The sequence below is a fragment of the Phoca vitulina genome, unplaced genomic scaffold (assembly GCF_004348235.1).
Source record: "Phoca vitulina isolate PV1807 unplaced genomic scaffold, GSC_HSeal_1.0 scaffold25, whole genome shotgun sequence".
NCBI lineage: Eukaryota > Metazoa > Chordata > Mammalia > Carnivora > Phocidae > Phoca > Phoca vitulina.
In genome coordinates this window covers 15,909,390-15,924,593 of record NW_022589728.1, presented here as the reverse complement: position 1 = coordinate 15,924,593, position 15,204 = coordinate 15,909,390, and the positions used below count along the sequence as shown (strand labels likewise).

The window sequence follows — 15,204 nt, the reverse complement described above, 5'->3', positions numbered from 1 at the left end:
TGTTTCTAATTTTTAGCTATTATGATTAATGCACCTGTGAACATTCACATACAAGTCTGTGTGGACATATGTTTTTATTTCTTTTGGGTAAAGAGCTACCTAGAATTGGAATCACTGAGTTGTCCCATTAGTGTACATTTAACTTTATTAGAAATTGCTTGCCTCTTTTCCAAAGTGTTTGTACTATTTCATATTCCCACCAGCAGTGTATGAGAGTTCCAATTTCTCCTCATCTTTGCCAACACTAGTACAATCATTCTTTTTGATTTTTGCCATTTTAATAAGTGAGCAGTAGTATCTCATTTTAGTTTTTAATTTGCATTTCCCTAAAGATTAGTGATGTTGAGCATCTTTTCATGTGCTTATTGGCCATTTGTATATCTTCCTTGGTGAAATATTCAGATTTTTTGCTCATTTTTTATTGGATTGTCTCCTTATTACAGAATTATAAGACTTCTTTATATTTGTCCCTAATTTTTAAGGTACTTTCCCTGCCATTAATATATATATATATATATATATGCATTTCTGTACTTATGTAAAATAGTGTGTGTAAAATAATGTGCATATATATACATACTTACATGCTTACATGAAATCCTTTGGAAATAACAGAATGGAATTTTTAATTCTAGGAAAGAAGCAGAATAAATTTTGAAACAATCATTAAATGACTATTTTGAGTAGTTACCTATAAGCTCTCAAGATGGTAGAATGGTTATTTACCACTCAAATGGTGGCTTCTGTTTTTTTAGTTTGTACCCTATTTATAGAGGAAAGAAAAAACACCTCCTATAGATGAATGAGTCCCGTCAAAATTCACATATTTCCGAGGAGGGATGAAGTATCTGAGGAACCAGAAGGGGAGGGATATGAGTCCTTGCTTTTTTTAATGCTTTTTACTGTACTGGGAATTAAGACATCTGCCATATGAAGGGTGGTCTGTGGAAAGAATTAATGTTTTACTGACATTGGCATCACTTTGTTTAAGTCACAGTTCAAATATTAGTGCGCACACACACACTTCTCCCATGAGAAAAAAAGAATATATCTGTACTTCAGTTTCCTCTGCCAGTTCTCCTTAATCCTTCTAGCCCTGAAACAAGATAATATCACTTGCAAGAGTGTTGGACTAATTTTAGGAACAGTGAAATAATAAAACCCCTTACTCCACCCTGCAATTTTAACTGACAGACTTGCATAACTGTAGAACCCATCATCTGTCCCTCTTTTCTGACCTCTAATGCCAGACTTTCATATTGTTGTATCTTCCATCTATTCTCACCGCTGTAAATAAAAATGAACTCTAAAATTTTTATCTACAAACACAACTGCAAGTGACTTTGGCAGTAACCTCCAAAAAACTATAATTAAGACAAATTCAAAATTGGTTAATGTTAACTCTTTACAGGAAATGTGTTTACAGATAGTTGTGTATTATGTTCTATTCCCAAGTCCCCAAAGCAAAATTAAAATTCATGAAAAGTTACAGCCTCATCCATTTAACTAGCAAAGATGGGTAGCTCATTAAAATGATTAGGTCCCCTTCCAATCACAATATGGTGAAGTCCATCAGCCCCACCAACACACACACACACACACACACACACACACACAACCTTGTTTTTAGATCTGAAAGAAAGCCAAGGATCATGAGACACTGAAGAAAGCAAAGCATAACAGCAACAACAACAACAAAACAGAAAAAAAACAAAAACTTGGAGGAAACAGACAATTTGGAGACAGAAAAAAAAAATCCCCCCCCCCAAATTATATTTATTAGTCTTAGAGGGATAAGAGAAATTGCATTCATAAAACAAGAACGGAATTTAATTTGTATAATGTGTAATCAGAGAGCACAAAAGAACTCTGGGAAATTAGAAATCTAAGAGTAGAAATAAAATAATCTGTGAAAGAGATTAAGTCAAGAAAGTCCTTAAATAGAGCAAAAGAAAAACTGATGGAAACTAGGAGAGGAGCTATATGGAAATTGCAGGGCCATATGTCTGACCATATTGAGAGAGATTTTAGAGAGTACTGAAAGAGATTGGTAAGAATTAGTGATGGGTACACAGAAAACAAGGCAAACACAAAAACAAAGCAATTGAGCACACTTTAATGATGATTATGGTATAAATACTGAAAATTGATTTCACAAAACAGTGGGAGGGTGCACATAAGAGAGGGTAGCATGAGCAAAGGAAGCTGCAAGCGTTATGTTTAAAATAAGCAAGGGATTATCTTTAATTTTAGAATTTGCAAACCTGAGGAATTTCTGTGTATAAATATGATGCTGCGTCTTCTGTGTTCCATGTTGTAATATTAGTGATGATTGATTTCCTGAGGTAGTCATACACTCCTTTTATGCAGTAACCTAAAATCATACGCCAAAGGTAGGAACCAATCTTTGGAAACAAGTAGCATTTTTCCTTTTGAAAAGCCCTCTAATTCATGATAAAATCAAAACGTTGCCATTCTCAGTGCCATGTGCTATGTTACAAATATAGAGATACTATTAGCTTTTGCTGTGCTAATAGTTGACTCAATGTAAAATATGGTTATGAATTTTTGCGTTCTGAAGCAGATGTAGCATATGGCCCTCAGGCTTTTTATTAGCTTCCCACCTCAGCAAACTGGAGTACCCTTGTATTGCCTTTCCTATGGTTCTGATAAGCTGTACTTGGTTATTTTAGTCAACCTTCAGAATTTGGAACTTTGTTTCTTCATTGGCTTTGGTTGTTGAAATGTCAGTTGATAACTTGACTGTGCATTTATGTGGGCATTGATCTCCATATTGTCATTACTAAGGCTTTCTGGGTTAGCCCCCTGGTATAATTCAGTTTCCACAAAACTGTGGGTTCTGATTTTTTATTAAACATTTCAAAATCAAACAATTTAATCAAATGTAAGAAATGATGAGTTAATAGAATTGATATCTCTTCCATGAAGTCCAATCAAATCCCATCTGTAAAATAAATTAGCAACTGATCATCTCAGAAATTACAAATTCAGTTGCATGGTTTTCTATTTTAATTAGGGAGTTGAAATAACTTTCCATTATGAATCGATTTCCATCTTTTGGAATTGTCTAGGCTGTTTAAACATTCTTGACTGGCTTTCTCCTAAGATACAGTGCTCTTCTGAGCCACTTGATCCTTTAAGAGCGTTTGCCCAGAGAATACAAAGCCCGAGAAGTTAGAGTTACTTTCCAGGTGGGTAGATGGTTCTGGTGCCCCACCCCTGACCAGCAAATCATATATTGCAGCCCTAAACTAATACCTAAATTAGGCAAGTAAAGGAAGTATGCAAGCAAATGAAAAAATATCTTAAAATTTGGTACTCAGTTGAAAACTTTTAGGAAAGAGAAATCAGGAGAGAGCCACAATTAGGTTTGTATTTTAGGTGATCTCAGGTAGTGATGTGGAGATCAATAATATTAATATAATAATAATAGTAGTTCACGTTCTGAGTGCTTCCTACATACAAGTCATTGCTTTCAGTTCTTTACATGCTTCAGCTTATGTTTTACATGAAGAAAGTACAACAGTATATCCATTTTACAGATGAGAAACCGGAGGAACAGATAGTTTAAGTAAATTGGCCAAAGTCAGCAAACTGGTGGTAGCTGGTAGCCTGAGCCATGCAGTGTGGCAAGATCAATCAGGAAGCTATTGTAGCAGTGCCCATGAGAATGGATGAGGGCTTGGACTATGCCCTGCTAACCCAGGGTCAAGTTCATTAAAAAACGTCTTCCGGTGTTGTGGTCATTGTGGGGCGTGTTTGAGACTCAGTTAAATTTTAAGTGATAGTTGTGGGTTTTTTTTTTTTTTTAATATGTCTTGACATTATTCCACTGGTGCCAACCTGGGCATTCCTCCCAGATTTAAAAAAAAAAAAGCTCAATCAGAGACTTCTCTGAGCGAAATCCTACATGGATGTGGTTTGGCTTCTTATCCAAAGAAGCACTTACAAGTCACTCACTTGATCAAGGCATTAGTATAAATCTACTAATGGAATTGAGTTTACAAGGCACATTCCACAGACAAAGCTTTGTTCAGATCACACAATCACATAGATGAGCTGACAGCTAAAGGTTCAACTGAAATACGGCTTCAAAAGTTACTCTCAGGGTGTGAAGATATAGCCATGTTCATATTGGTTTTGCTATGATTCCATGCCAATAATGGAGAAATTTGTGACCATTCAGCATTGCTTGCTTTTACATTGCCATTACATTTAATGCTTTGATTAAAAGTGCTTGAATAGTGATACCTTTGCTACCGGGAAATTAAATCAAGTTTTAAGTCAGTTGCCATCCTGATAGAGCCAAAACATTTCAAGAGTAAAGGCTTTATTTATGAGCTGCAAAGTTAACAGAACTTTCTAGAGTGGTACAAAAGTTACCAAAGAGCAGAGGGTTGGATCACTGAAAAGTGGCATTTTTATCTAGGGATTTTTCATTTATTCTCTGTGAGGCAGAGGTTGTATGAACACCAGATGCCAATCACACAGCACCAGTGGATTTGCAAGATTATAAGACTGGGGGAAAGTGAAGGTTAAGCACAGGGTACAATAGAGATTACTTACGGTAATGAATTGTATAATTTTTCTAGACAGGGTTGGATTAATGTTCATCCTGAAAAGAGATTACAGTAGTTCTGATTCTTGCAGTAAACAAATACTAAACAGATCATTTATGTTTGACATGTGAATCAAGAGTCCTAAAGAATATATGGTTTATCATAAACAAGGGGAAAAAATTAACCCACTCCCTAACTGTAGGCATGAGATGCCCTGGGGTTTTGTGAGGGAGTGGAGACAGTGTGTTATGTGCCACAATGTTTCTTTGTCCAAGTGCAGCCTTGAAGAGATGATCAGGGAACCCAGTTGTCATAGTCCACTGGTTGCGACCCCATTTGTATAGAGCACTCCTCCCTTTCCTGGCTGTCACAGAAATCAACTCTGCCTGCCTCATTAGTATGTCCCCTGGCCCCTGGTGCAAGTAACAGCGTATCCCAGGTGGCACTGCGTGTCCATGTTTGGTGCAGTTACAGAGTGTGACCCCAGTGTCTGCTCTGCATTTTTGGAGTGTGGGTGGGAAGGGTGCTGCTTGTCCTTATGGTGGATCTCAGGCTGTTTCTCTGCTCACCTCATTAGGAGTGTAGAGCTCATTTATAGAATCAGTCTTGGATTCATTTGTAGAGTGTACTTTTTTGCCATCAACTACTTTTTAGAGGACAGTACCTTCTGTACGTGGCTTTAATTCGAACACAAAAATAGCATTTTTTTTTAATTTAAAAAACAATATACTGAGAAGGGCACATTGCTTCTGTGAGATTCTTCCCCAAAATGTTACCAACTCGATCTGATCATGAGAAAACATCAGACAACCCAAATTGAGGGACATTCTACAAAATAAATGGCAAATACTCTTCAAAAGAAGTGTCATGCAAATTAGAAGATACCAGTTATCAAACCCCTGTAATCTCACCACCAGCAATAATGACCATTGACATCTTAAGGCATATCAGACCTTTCTCTTTGTGTTTATATTCCTTCCCATATTTGTTTAGGAAAACAATATGCTATTATGCCTATGGTTACTTAACTGCTTTATTCACTTAAAGATACACTGTGAACAAAGTTCTCTGAAAAGTCAATATTGACCGACTCTGTGAGTGTCATATGGTGGCCTATGGTGCCTCTGTCTGTGGAAAGGGACTCAAGGCAGATAATCTCAGAGCCTCACATCATGTCATTGCTTCTACCCACCCCTCTTCACATTGTGAAGCCAGTGAGCACCATCAACTCAGTCCACCAGGGTCTTTTTACTCAGGGAGTGACTCCATGTAAGGCTTTAGTTCCTCATCTTCATAAGCCACATTCATCCATGGAATTTTCATGATTTGCTCTAACACGCCTCTTGGTGAGATTGAGGATAAGAAATGTCTAGAGCAAGTTTTAACACTATGGACAAGTAGAAGTGAATATGGTATATTCTGTTCAGTAATGCTTTCCCTGATCCTTTAAGTTGTCCATCAAAAGGCAAGGATCTGCTGACCAGAGTATATAAGGTGACTCTTAGGCTCCATACATCTACCATGAAGCCATTTTACTTTTGGCTCTGGAAAGAGTTCCAAGGCGTTATAAGGAAGCTGCCACACAAGGCATCCAACTTATTGCCAAAGGGGAATTCATTACTGTAGCCAAAGTCTGCAACCTTGATGTTCATATCAGTTTCCAGTAGTTGGTTTCCTGCCTTTAGGTATATAGACAATACCCTTTTGGTGGTAATACTGTGCAGCAGACACTCTCTGGCTGAATTTGCCTGGGGCCTCTTTCTCTTTCCTGCTGTGATGATCCACTGGGTAATTGAATAGCTCTTTCCCACTACCTCCATGATAGGGTAGACTGTTCCTGTCTCCATCACTTCAAATAATTTCACAATGTTTGAGTGATCCAAGGCCCTCATTATTTTGATTTTATAAGGTAGTTAACAAGATTAACTCATTAATGATTGTCATGACCATCTCTTTCCCAAATGTGTTGGGCCAACCTCACCTTGGCAAATATATCCTTGCCAATGGTAGTTGCCAATAAAGTCTTTTCCTCAGCAGAGATGGCTGAGAGGCCTGGCAGCATGATGCACTTACTTGGAGGCAGCGTGTCCCAATGTCAGCTTGAAACTGGGAAAAGCTGGGGAGAAACTTGATCCAGTTTACTTCAAAAGAAAATCACTTTCAAGGCCCATTTGAAAAACTGAACTTTATGATGAAATTGACAGTGTCAGACAAAAAATAAAGGTAAACAAAACATTAACAAACTAAATTTTAAAAATGGAAAAAAATAAAGAAAAAAGAATAAGAAAATGATTAAAAAGAATTATTAAATTTTTTCACTTTTTCTTTAAAAGTGAAAAAATTAATATGCAAAATAAATAAAAACCCTACAGTGCCACAGAAGAAACTAACTTTGGTCAAATCCCAGGTCATTGAAAACCAGCTTCCTGAGCTAGAAGGTACAAAATCCTCAGCCCCTCCAAGGTCTTAAATAGATGCTTGGGATTCTTTAACAATGGCTCTTTATGAGGTCATAGAAAGAAATGGGCCTATTGTGACTGGGGATAATCCACAGCAATTTTCTTACTTTTTGGATTCTAGAACCTTTACACTTTTTAAAAATTTTAATTTAAGTTACAGTTAGTTAACATACAGTGTAATATTAGTTTCAGGTGTACAATACAGTGATTCAACACCTCCATACATCACCCAATGCTCATCAAGACAAGTGCACTCTTTTAATCCCCATCTCCTATTTCACCAATCCACCCACCCACCTCCCCTCTGGCAACCATCAGTTTAGAACTCTTTACTCTTAAAAAATACTTGTTTTTAGGGGCGCCTGGGTGATTCAGTCGTTAAGTGTCTGCCTTTGGCTCAGGTCATGGTCCCAGGGTCCTGGGATCGAGCCCCGCATAGGGCTCCCTGCTCCGTGGGAGGCCTGCTTCTCCCTCTCCCACTCCCCTTGCTTATGTTCCCTCTCTCACTGTGTCTCTCTCTGTCAAACAAATAAATAAGTTCTTAAAAAAAAATACTTTTTATCAATTTACACACTGCCCAATACTGATACCTTAGAATTGCCCATCTTTTTTTTAATGTCCTTAATTTTTTAAAAAAATAGAAACTTCATATTAGTTTCCTGCTTAAAATTTATTATTATATGTATAGATATCTATATCTATATAGATATATATGCCTTATTTTATAGAGCGGTTTGAGGTTTACAGAAATACTGAAATTGTAAAGTTCCCATATACCCCCTCCCCACCCGCTGTAGTTTTTGCAAATATTAATATCAGTATAGTATAGTATATTTGTTACAGTTGAGCCAATATTAATACATTAATACTAACTAAAGTCCTAATTTACATTAGGGATCATTTTTGTGTTGTACATTATATGGGTTTTCACCAACGTATAATGACATAGATGCATCATTATAGTAACACAAAATAGTTTCACTGTCCTAAAAATCCCATGTGCTATACCTATTTATCCCTCTCTCCCCCAAACCCCTGGCAACTACTGATCTTTTAATAATCTCCATAGTTTTGGCTTTTCCAGAATGTCATATAGTTGTAATTATACAGTGTGTAGCCTTTTCAGATTGGCTTCTTTCGCTTTGCAATATGTGGTTAAGGTTCTTCCATGTCTTTTTGTGGCATGATAGTGCATTTCTTTTTATCACTGAATAATATTCTACCAACCACATTTACCACAGTTTGTTTATCCATTCACCAATTGAAGGATATCTTGATTGTTCCCAAGTTTTGGCAATTCTGAATAAAGTTGCTATAAACATTTGTGTGCAGGTTTTTGTGTGGACACAAGTTTTCAGCTCATTTGGGTAAATACCAAGGATCACAGTTGCTGGGTCATATGGTAAGAGTATGTTTAGTTTTATAAGAAACTGCCAAACTGTCTTCCAAAGTAGCTGTACCCTTTTGCATTCCCACCAGCAATGAGAGTTTCTGTTGTTCCATATTTTTGTCAGCATTTGGGTCAGTCAATGTTTTGAGTTTGGCCATTCTGATAGGTGTGTGGTGGTAACTCGTTATTGTTTTAATTTGCGATTCCCTGAGAATACATGATGCGGGGTATCTTTTCATCTGTTTATTTGCCATCTGTTTGTCTTCCGTGGTAAGGTGTCTGTTCAGATCTTTTGCCCATTTTTAATTGTTTTTTTTCTTATTGAGTTTTAAGAGTTCTTTGTATATGTTGGTTATTAATCCTTTGTCAGGTATGTGTTTTGCAAAGATTTCTCTCCCAGTCTGAAGTGTGGGTTTTCATTCTCTTAACAGTGTATTTTGCAGAACAGAATTTTTAAATTTTAATGAGGTTTTTTTTCCTTCATGGGTTGTGTTTTTGATGTTGTATCTAAAAAGTCATTGCCAGCCCCAAGGTCATCTAGATTTTTCTTATTTTATCTGCTGGGAGTTGTATAGTTTGGTATTTTACAATTAGGTCTCTGATCTATTTTGAGTTAATTTTTGTGAAAGGTGTAAGAATTGTGTCTGTATTTATATTTTTGCAAGAGGATGCCCAGTTGTCCTACCACCATTTGTTGAAAAGGCTATCCTTTCTCCATTGAATTACTTTGTTCTTTTGTCAAAGATCAGTTGGCTGTATTTGTGTTGGTCTACTTTGGGCTTTCTCTTCTGTTCCATTGACCTATTCGTCTATTCTTTCACCAATACCGCACTGTCTTGATTACTGTTGCTTTATAGTAAGTATTGAAGTTGAGTGGTATCAGTCTTCCCACTTTGTTCTTCTCCTTCAATATCATATTTGCTATTCTGGGTCCTTTCCTTTCCCATATAAACTTTAGAATCAGTTTGTCAATGTCCACAGAATAACTTTCGGGGGTTCTGATCAGGATTGCATTGAATCTATAGAACAAGTTGAGAAGAACTGACATCTTGACAATATTGAGTCTCCCTACTGATGTGCATAGGATATCTCTCACTTATTTAAATTTTATTTGATTTCTTTCATCACAGCTTTATAGTTTTTCTTATGTAGATTTTGTACACATTTTGTATACCAAAGTATTTCATTTTTATGGGTGCCAATGTAAGTGGTCTTTTTTTTTTTATTTCAAATTCCACTTATTCATTGCTGGAAAATAGGAAAGCAATTTACTTCTGTGTATTAACCTTGTATTCTGCTACCTTGCTATAATTTCTTATTAGTTACAGAAGGGTATTTTTGTTGATGCTCTGAAATTTTATATATAGGCAGTCATGTCATCTGCAACAAGAATAGTTTTAGTTCTTCTCAATCTGTATACCTTTTATTTCCCTTTCTCATCTTACTGCATTAACTAGGACTTCCTGTATAATGTCAAATAGGAGTGGTGAGAGGGGCATCTTTGCCTTGTTTCAGATCTTAGCAGGAAAGTATCTAGTTTCTCACTATTAAGTATGATGTTAGCATTAAGGTTTTTTGTAGATGTTCTTTATCAAGTTGAGGAAGTTTCCTCTAATCCTAGTTTGCTGAGAGTTTTATCATGAATAGGTGTTAGATTTTGTCAAATATTTCTGTATCTATTGACATGATCAGATGATTTTTCTTCTTTATCCCTTTGAGGTAATGGATTACATTAATTACATTAATTGATTTTTGAATGTTGAAGCAGCCTTACATCCCAGGAATAAATTTCCCTTGCTTCTAATGTATAATTCTTTCTATACACTTTTGAGTTCAACTTACTGTTATTTTGTGAGGATTTTCACATCTATGTTATGTTTATTGATCTATAATTTTCCTTTTTTGTGATGTTTTTGTCTATTTTAGTATTAAGGTAATGCTGGTCTCATAGAATGAGTTAGGAAGTGTTTTCTCTGCTTCTATTTTCTGGAAGAGATTAGAGTGAATTGGTAATATTTCTTCCTTAAATGTTTGATAAAATTCACCAGTGAGATCTAGAGTTGGTGCCTTCTGCTTTAGAAGATTATAAATTATTGACTCAATTTATTTGGTAAATGCACACTAATTCAGATTATCTATTTCTCCTTGTGTGAGCACTGTGAAAGCCCTAATAAGTCTGGGCCCTTAGAAGATTTTATATCACAAATTAGTCCTTGCTCAGTCTCCAGCAATTAGTCAATTACCTTTTCAGTGTCTCTCTTAAAGGCTATAGCAGCAGCTTCTGCTCCCAGTAAACTATGATTTTCTGTATTCACCTGTCTCTATAGCTTTTAGGGCAATGGTTTGCCCTGCAGCATCAATTCTCTAATGAATCTAAGAGGAGTTGTTGATATTCAGTTTGTTCAGCTTTTTTCTTGTGGTGAAGATGGGAGTGATCCTTCCAAACTCCTTATATAGATAACAAGGAAGGTTGAAAAATAAAACCGTTCATACAGAGAATGGGAGAGCAAAACCACTTATGTACAACTGCTTACAATGTATGAATAGTTGGAAAAACTAATCCCGCTCTGTATACTAGCTATTTTCAAAGACTCTCTCTCAGTCTGAATGGTAAACCTCTAAGGTTGATATTATCATTCTCATTTTCAAGTTAAAACAACAACTGGGTGTCTACATAACTTGTATGCTGGATTTAAAATTCCCCAGTATTAGATGTGCACAAATTTATTTTTCTATAACTGATTTCTACTGATGACAGAAAACACTATTTCTAGTGAAAAGTAGTTCCAGTCACTTCGGGTTTAAAACTTGTTATCATATATATATATATATATATATATATATATATATATATATATATTAAATGAGATTTAGGAGGAGAACTCTTCCCCTTCCTTTCTGTTGATCTGGAAAGTCCTGTAGTACAGATGTTCATGTGATCATCTTTGGCTTCCCAGTATGCCTCCTGGCCAGGACTTTGAGTGTGATCCTCCATCTTTGCATCCTTTACTCAAGTGTCCCCACTTGATAATCCCTCCTAGCTTCCAGGCAAAGCAATGCATGTGGTTCTGTGCTTCCTTGGCCCCACATGAGCTCTCACAGAGGCTGCCAGTATGCCAAGACCCTGCCATGCCTTCTACCGACTGACTCCTCCCCATGCCTGCATTGAAGCCAAGGAAGAGTGGAAGAATAGAGAACGTTTCAAAAGTACAGTTCTAAAAGACAGTATGAACCAAATTATATTTTCCAATTAAGTAGCTTCTAAAGTAAGTCCAGGAAAGGTAAAATGGCAGCTTCAAAAGTTCTTTGCTCAACCAAAAGTTTGTTCAAAAAGTCACTATTATAATCAGATACTGCATTGCACATCAGTTTTGTAGTTTCTGACATTTTAACCACACATTTTACACAAAAGAAAATCTTTATTAATTAGGAAAAATTTAAAAAATTATTAAGGTACTGTTACAGATATTAGATGACCTAATACAAATATTTTATGTCTTCGGAAACTTAATCAACACATAATTTTTTTTTTTCCTGAATTGGTGTACATGTATAAAGATTGCTCATCACTTACTTAGAAGGTTGTTACCGTAACTCGGACTCCTAGCCTAGAATGATCCCAGGAAAAGTGGAATAGAAGAAATTACTTGACATGTATAGATTGCTGTGGAAAATGCTGGGCTTTAAATGTCTCAGGGAATGATGTGTGATAGGGCACTAGCCAAACCTTTTCCCTATTTATTTAACTAAAGGTATAGCATAAAGACAAACTGCAACTATTATTAAAAACGAAGTATTCTATGTTGGTTCACCTCTTCAAATCTTATATGCTTCTTTTTAACCAAAGGAAAACTAAAACATCTCTTATGTTTTATAGCCATTTTATGTATTTAGACTCTTCTCCACTATTTGCTTCCAGAGAAATTTGGACCGTACTTGACATTTTTCACAAACTTCAAGATGTGTCCCACTATTTGTATGGAAGAAATTGCAAGTGGTGATAGTTGTTTATGCATAGAACTTGGGTTTAATTATTAAGAAACTTTGTCAGCTTTAATTTGTATTACTTACAAGATGTGTCCTGCTAGTGTCTTAAGTAGTAAAGATGATATTTGAGGAAGTGTATAGTGTTCAAGTGGGATTGAGAGGGGGTGTGGACCACAATTTTTGTTTTTTGTTTTCAGGGTGTTTTTTGTTTTTCTTTGTTTTTTAGTTACCCACCATTGCTTCAGAACCTGTTCCTTTTAAGTTTGGGACTTGATCATTCCCAACAAGCATTAGGCATCCCATCCCCTCACTCAGCAGTGGGCAGTGGACATTTCATTTTCAAAGTCACAGAGCATGAGAGAGACAAATAGCAGTATTTGCACTGTGCCATATGTCAGCAGGTCTTTCTGGACTATTATGATGATGTCTTTCCTCTCTAAATAATTTTTACAAATATACTGATGAAGACAGATTTCTGTTGCCTGTCTTCGGTAGGTCATAAGTTGAAGTAGCACTATATTTTTTCCTGAAAATATGCAGTTGTGACATGGTGTTTCATAGTTTTAAGCTCATTGCTGCCAAAATGAACACAGCTGTAAGAAATGATGATCCTCTCATCTTTGTAACAATAAAACCGCTTCCTAATCTGTTTCCCTAACTCTGAACATTAACTTAATATTCCCCTGGATTTCTGAGTTCCATCCTTTCCCCCCACAGAAATCCATGAAGAATACAGCTTTTGACCAAATGACAGAGCATAGAGGATGAAATTAGTTGCATTAAATTATGATATGACAAAAAGCCTTTCAAAATCTTTGTCACAATGCAACATCCAAGCACCATTAAACAAAACAGGATAAAAATAGACCAAGGAAGAGAGTTAATATTTTGAAAGGAAATTTTGTGAACTAAGATCACTTGCAAAATTTGGAAGCCATTGATTGAGAGCCTGAATGCTATGGCAATTTCTGACTTAGAGATCCTACTCTACAATCATATATGTCATCTCTTGTTTAATCTTTGGATATAGAATTAACTATTACTGTACTTTTTGGTACACTTTTGTATTTCTCAAAAAAGCAAGTCTCCATTGGTAAAGCTAGCATTTAAGAAAATAACAGAGAAGGGGAGGAAGAAGAAGATACACATGTTTATGTGATGTTTCTTGTCTTCCTATTTCTAAGTACATATATTTAAATAATAGCACACATTTGTAAATTAGTATAAAAATCAGTTGTCTTCTAAAAACAGAAAGGAGAGTTTTGATACCTGTTTCCTTTATTTCTATCATACCTTGGGTTTATTTTGTGTTAGTTTATTTTTTTTTCCCCTGAAAGATCTGATGTTTATTTTTTAAGTTTAATTCTACCATGTTGGGTTGTGGGAAAATAAAAGCTTTTGATAGGGTTAATCTAACCACATAAAATTCCATGTTGAATATGATCATAATCTTGATCTTTGATTGGGTCTTGAGCTCTTAATATCTTGTGATTAATCAGAATGGGTTGTACTGCCTACAGTGTAAGTCATATTCACAGATGGGTTAGAGAATCATCAGAGTTCTCTTGAATATTTGTTTTAATCCCTTCTAGGATAAAATGGCCTTGGTTTTTTTTTTTTTTTTTTTTACTTTAAATCAGATTGAGCTCACCAAATAAATGAAGAAGAAGAAATTTTGAAGTCCAGTTTTGCTAAGATTATAGGTCAAAAAAGAAGAAACTTGTTTTTTAATTCACAGTATTTCAGTGTTTCACTGAACGTGTTTCATATGTTGTCTTGTAAAATTTAACAAATATTCCTAGTCCTTTGTAATTTGAATAAAAAACTGTATAAAAGAATACAACAAGATATACTTCATGGAAATAATATTGAGCTTTTTATTGTTCTCAACAGCATAAAAGATTTTTCAAGATTATTAACTGCTCTTCTAATTATATAATTCCAGTCTAAAGTGACATCTGATAACAAAGAGCTTTACTTTGGCAAGTAAACTACCTGACATCTAACACTCAGCAAGAGCTCTCATACATAAAATGTTTACTGAGTGTAGCTGTCATTTCAGCCAGCCATTTGGGTCTTACAAGATACAATTTCTCAAAAATGTTGCTCACCAAAAGCTGTGAATTGAACTGTCTACCCCAAAGTCACATACTGGTGGGGCTCAATAAATTCATATCTATGATTATATAATAATCATTAAATAAAATAATTGAAAAAAGTTGTGTAATTCATCCATTTACTTCTAGGCTGGATTAATAACCCATATGTATTAAAATAAGGACTTAATTTTTTCTTGTTTGTTTATTTTTCTTATAGGAGACCTGGTGAGCCTCCACTGATAAAAGGCTGGCTTCCTTACCTTGGAGAGGCCCTGAAATTACAAAAGCATCCTTTAGGTTTCATGAAAACTCTTCAAAAACAACATGGTGACACTTTCACTGTTCTCCTTGGAGGTAAGCAACACTTCAATAAGTACCTTCCATAAATCATAAGTTCCCCATTGTTCCTTAAGTTGTTACATTTTTCTATAGACAAAATATGGAATATTTATATTATTGTTTTGTTTGTAGACCAATACAAAAGAAAACTATGTTTTTGAATACAGTGATTTTCACAGTAAAAAATGAATTATAAAGATCTTGAGGGTACTTAGGGAACCCTACTCTCCTGCCATCACCTGTGATTTTGGTTTGGTTTGGCTTGGTCTGATTTTAAGAATGATTAAAAGAGAAATAAAAGCTAGAATGCATTAACAGACTTCATTTTGTAGAGCAGTCTTAGGTTTAAA

At 35.5% G+C, this 15,204-nt stretch overlaps 1 protein-coding gene across 1 annotated transcript in view; it reads left to right on the top strand.

Annotated features, from left to right (window-relative positions):
• The window catches only part of LOC116642934 (cytochrome P450 7B1), a 172,682-nt gene that overhangs the window by 129,593 nt on the left and 27,885 nt on the right, over nucleotides 1-15,204 (top strand). Inside the window, exon 2 of the mRNA XM_032421556.1 lies at nucleotides 14,733-14,869. Within this exon, the coding sequence (XP_032277447.1) occupies nucleotides 14,733-14,869 (137 nt within the window). The remainder of the gene's footprint in view (nucleotides 1-14,732; nucleotides 14,870-15,204) is intronic.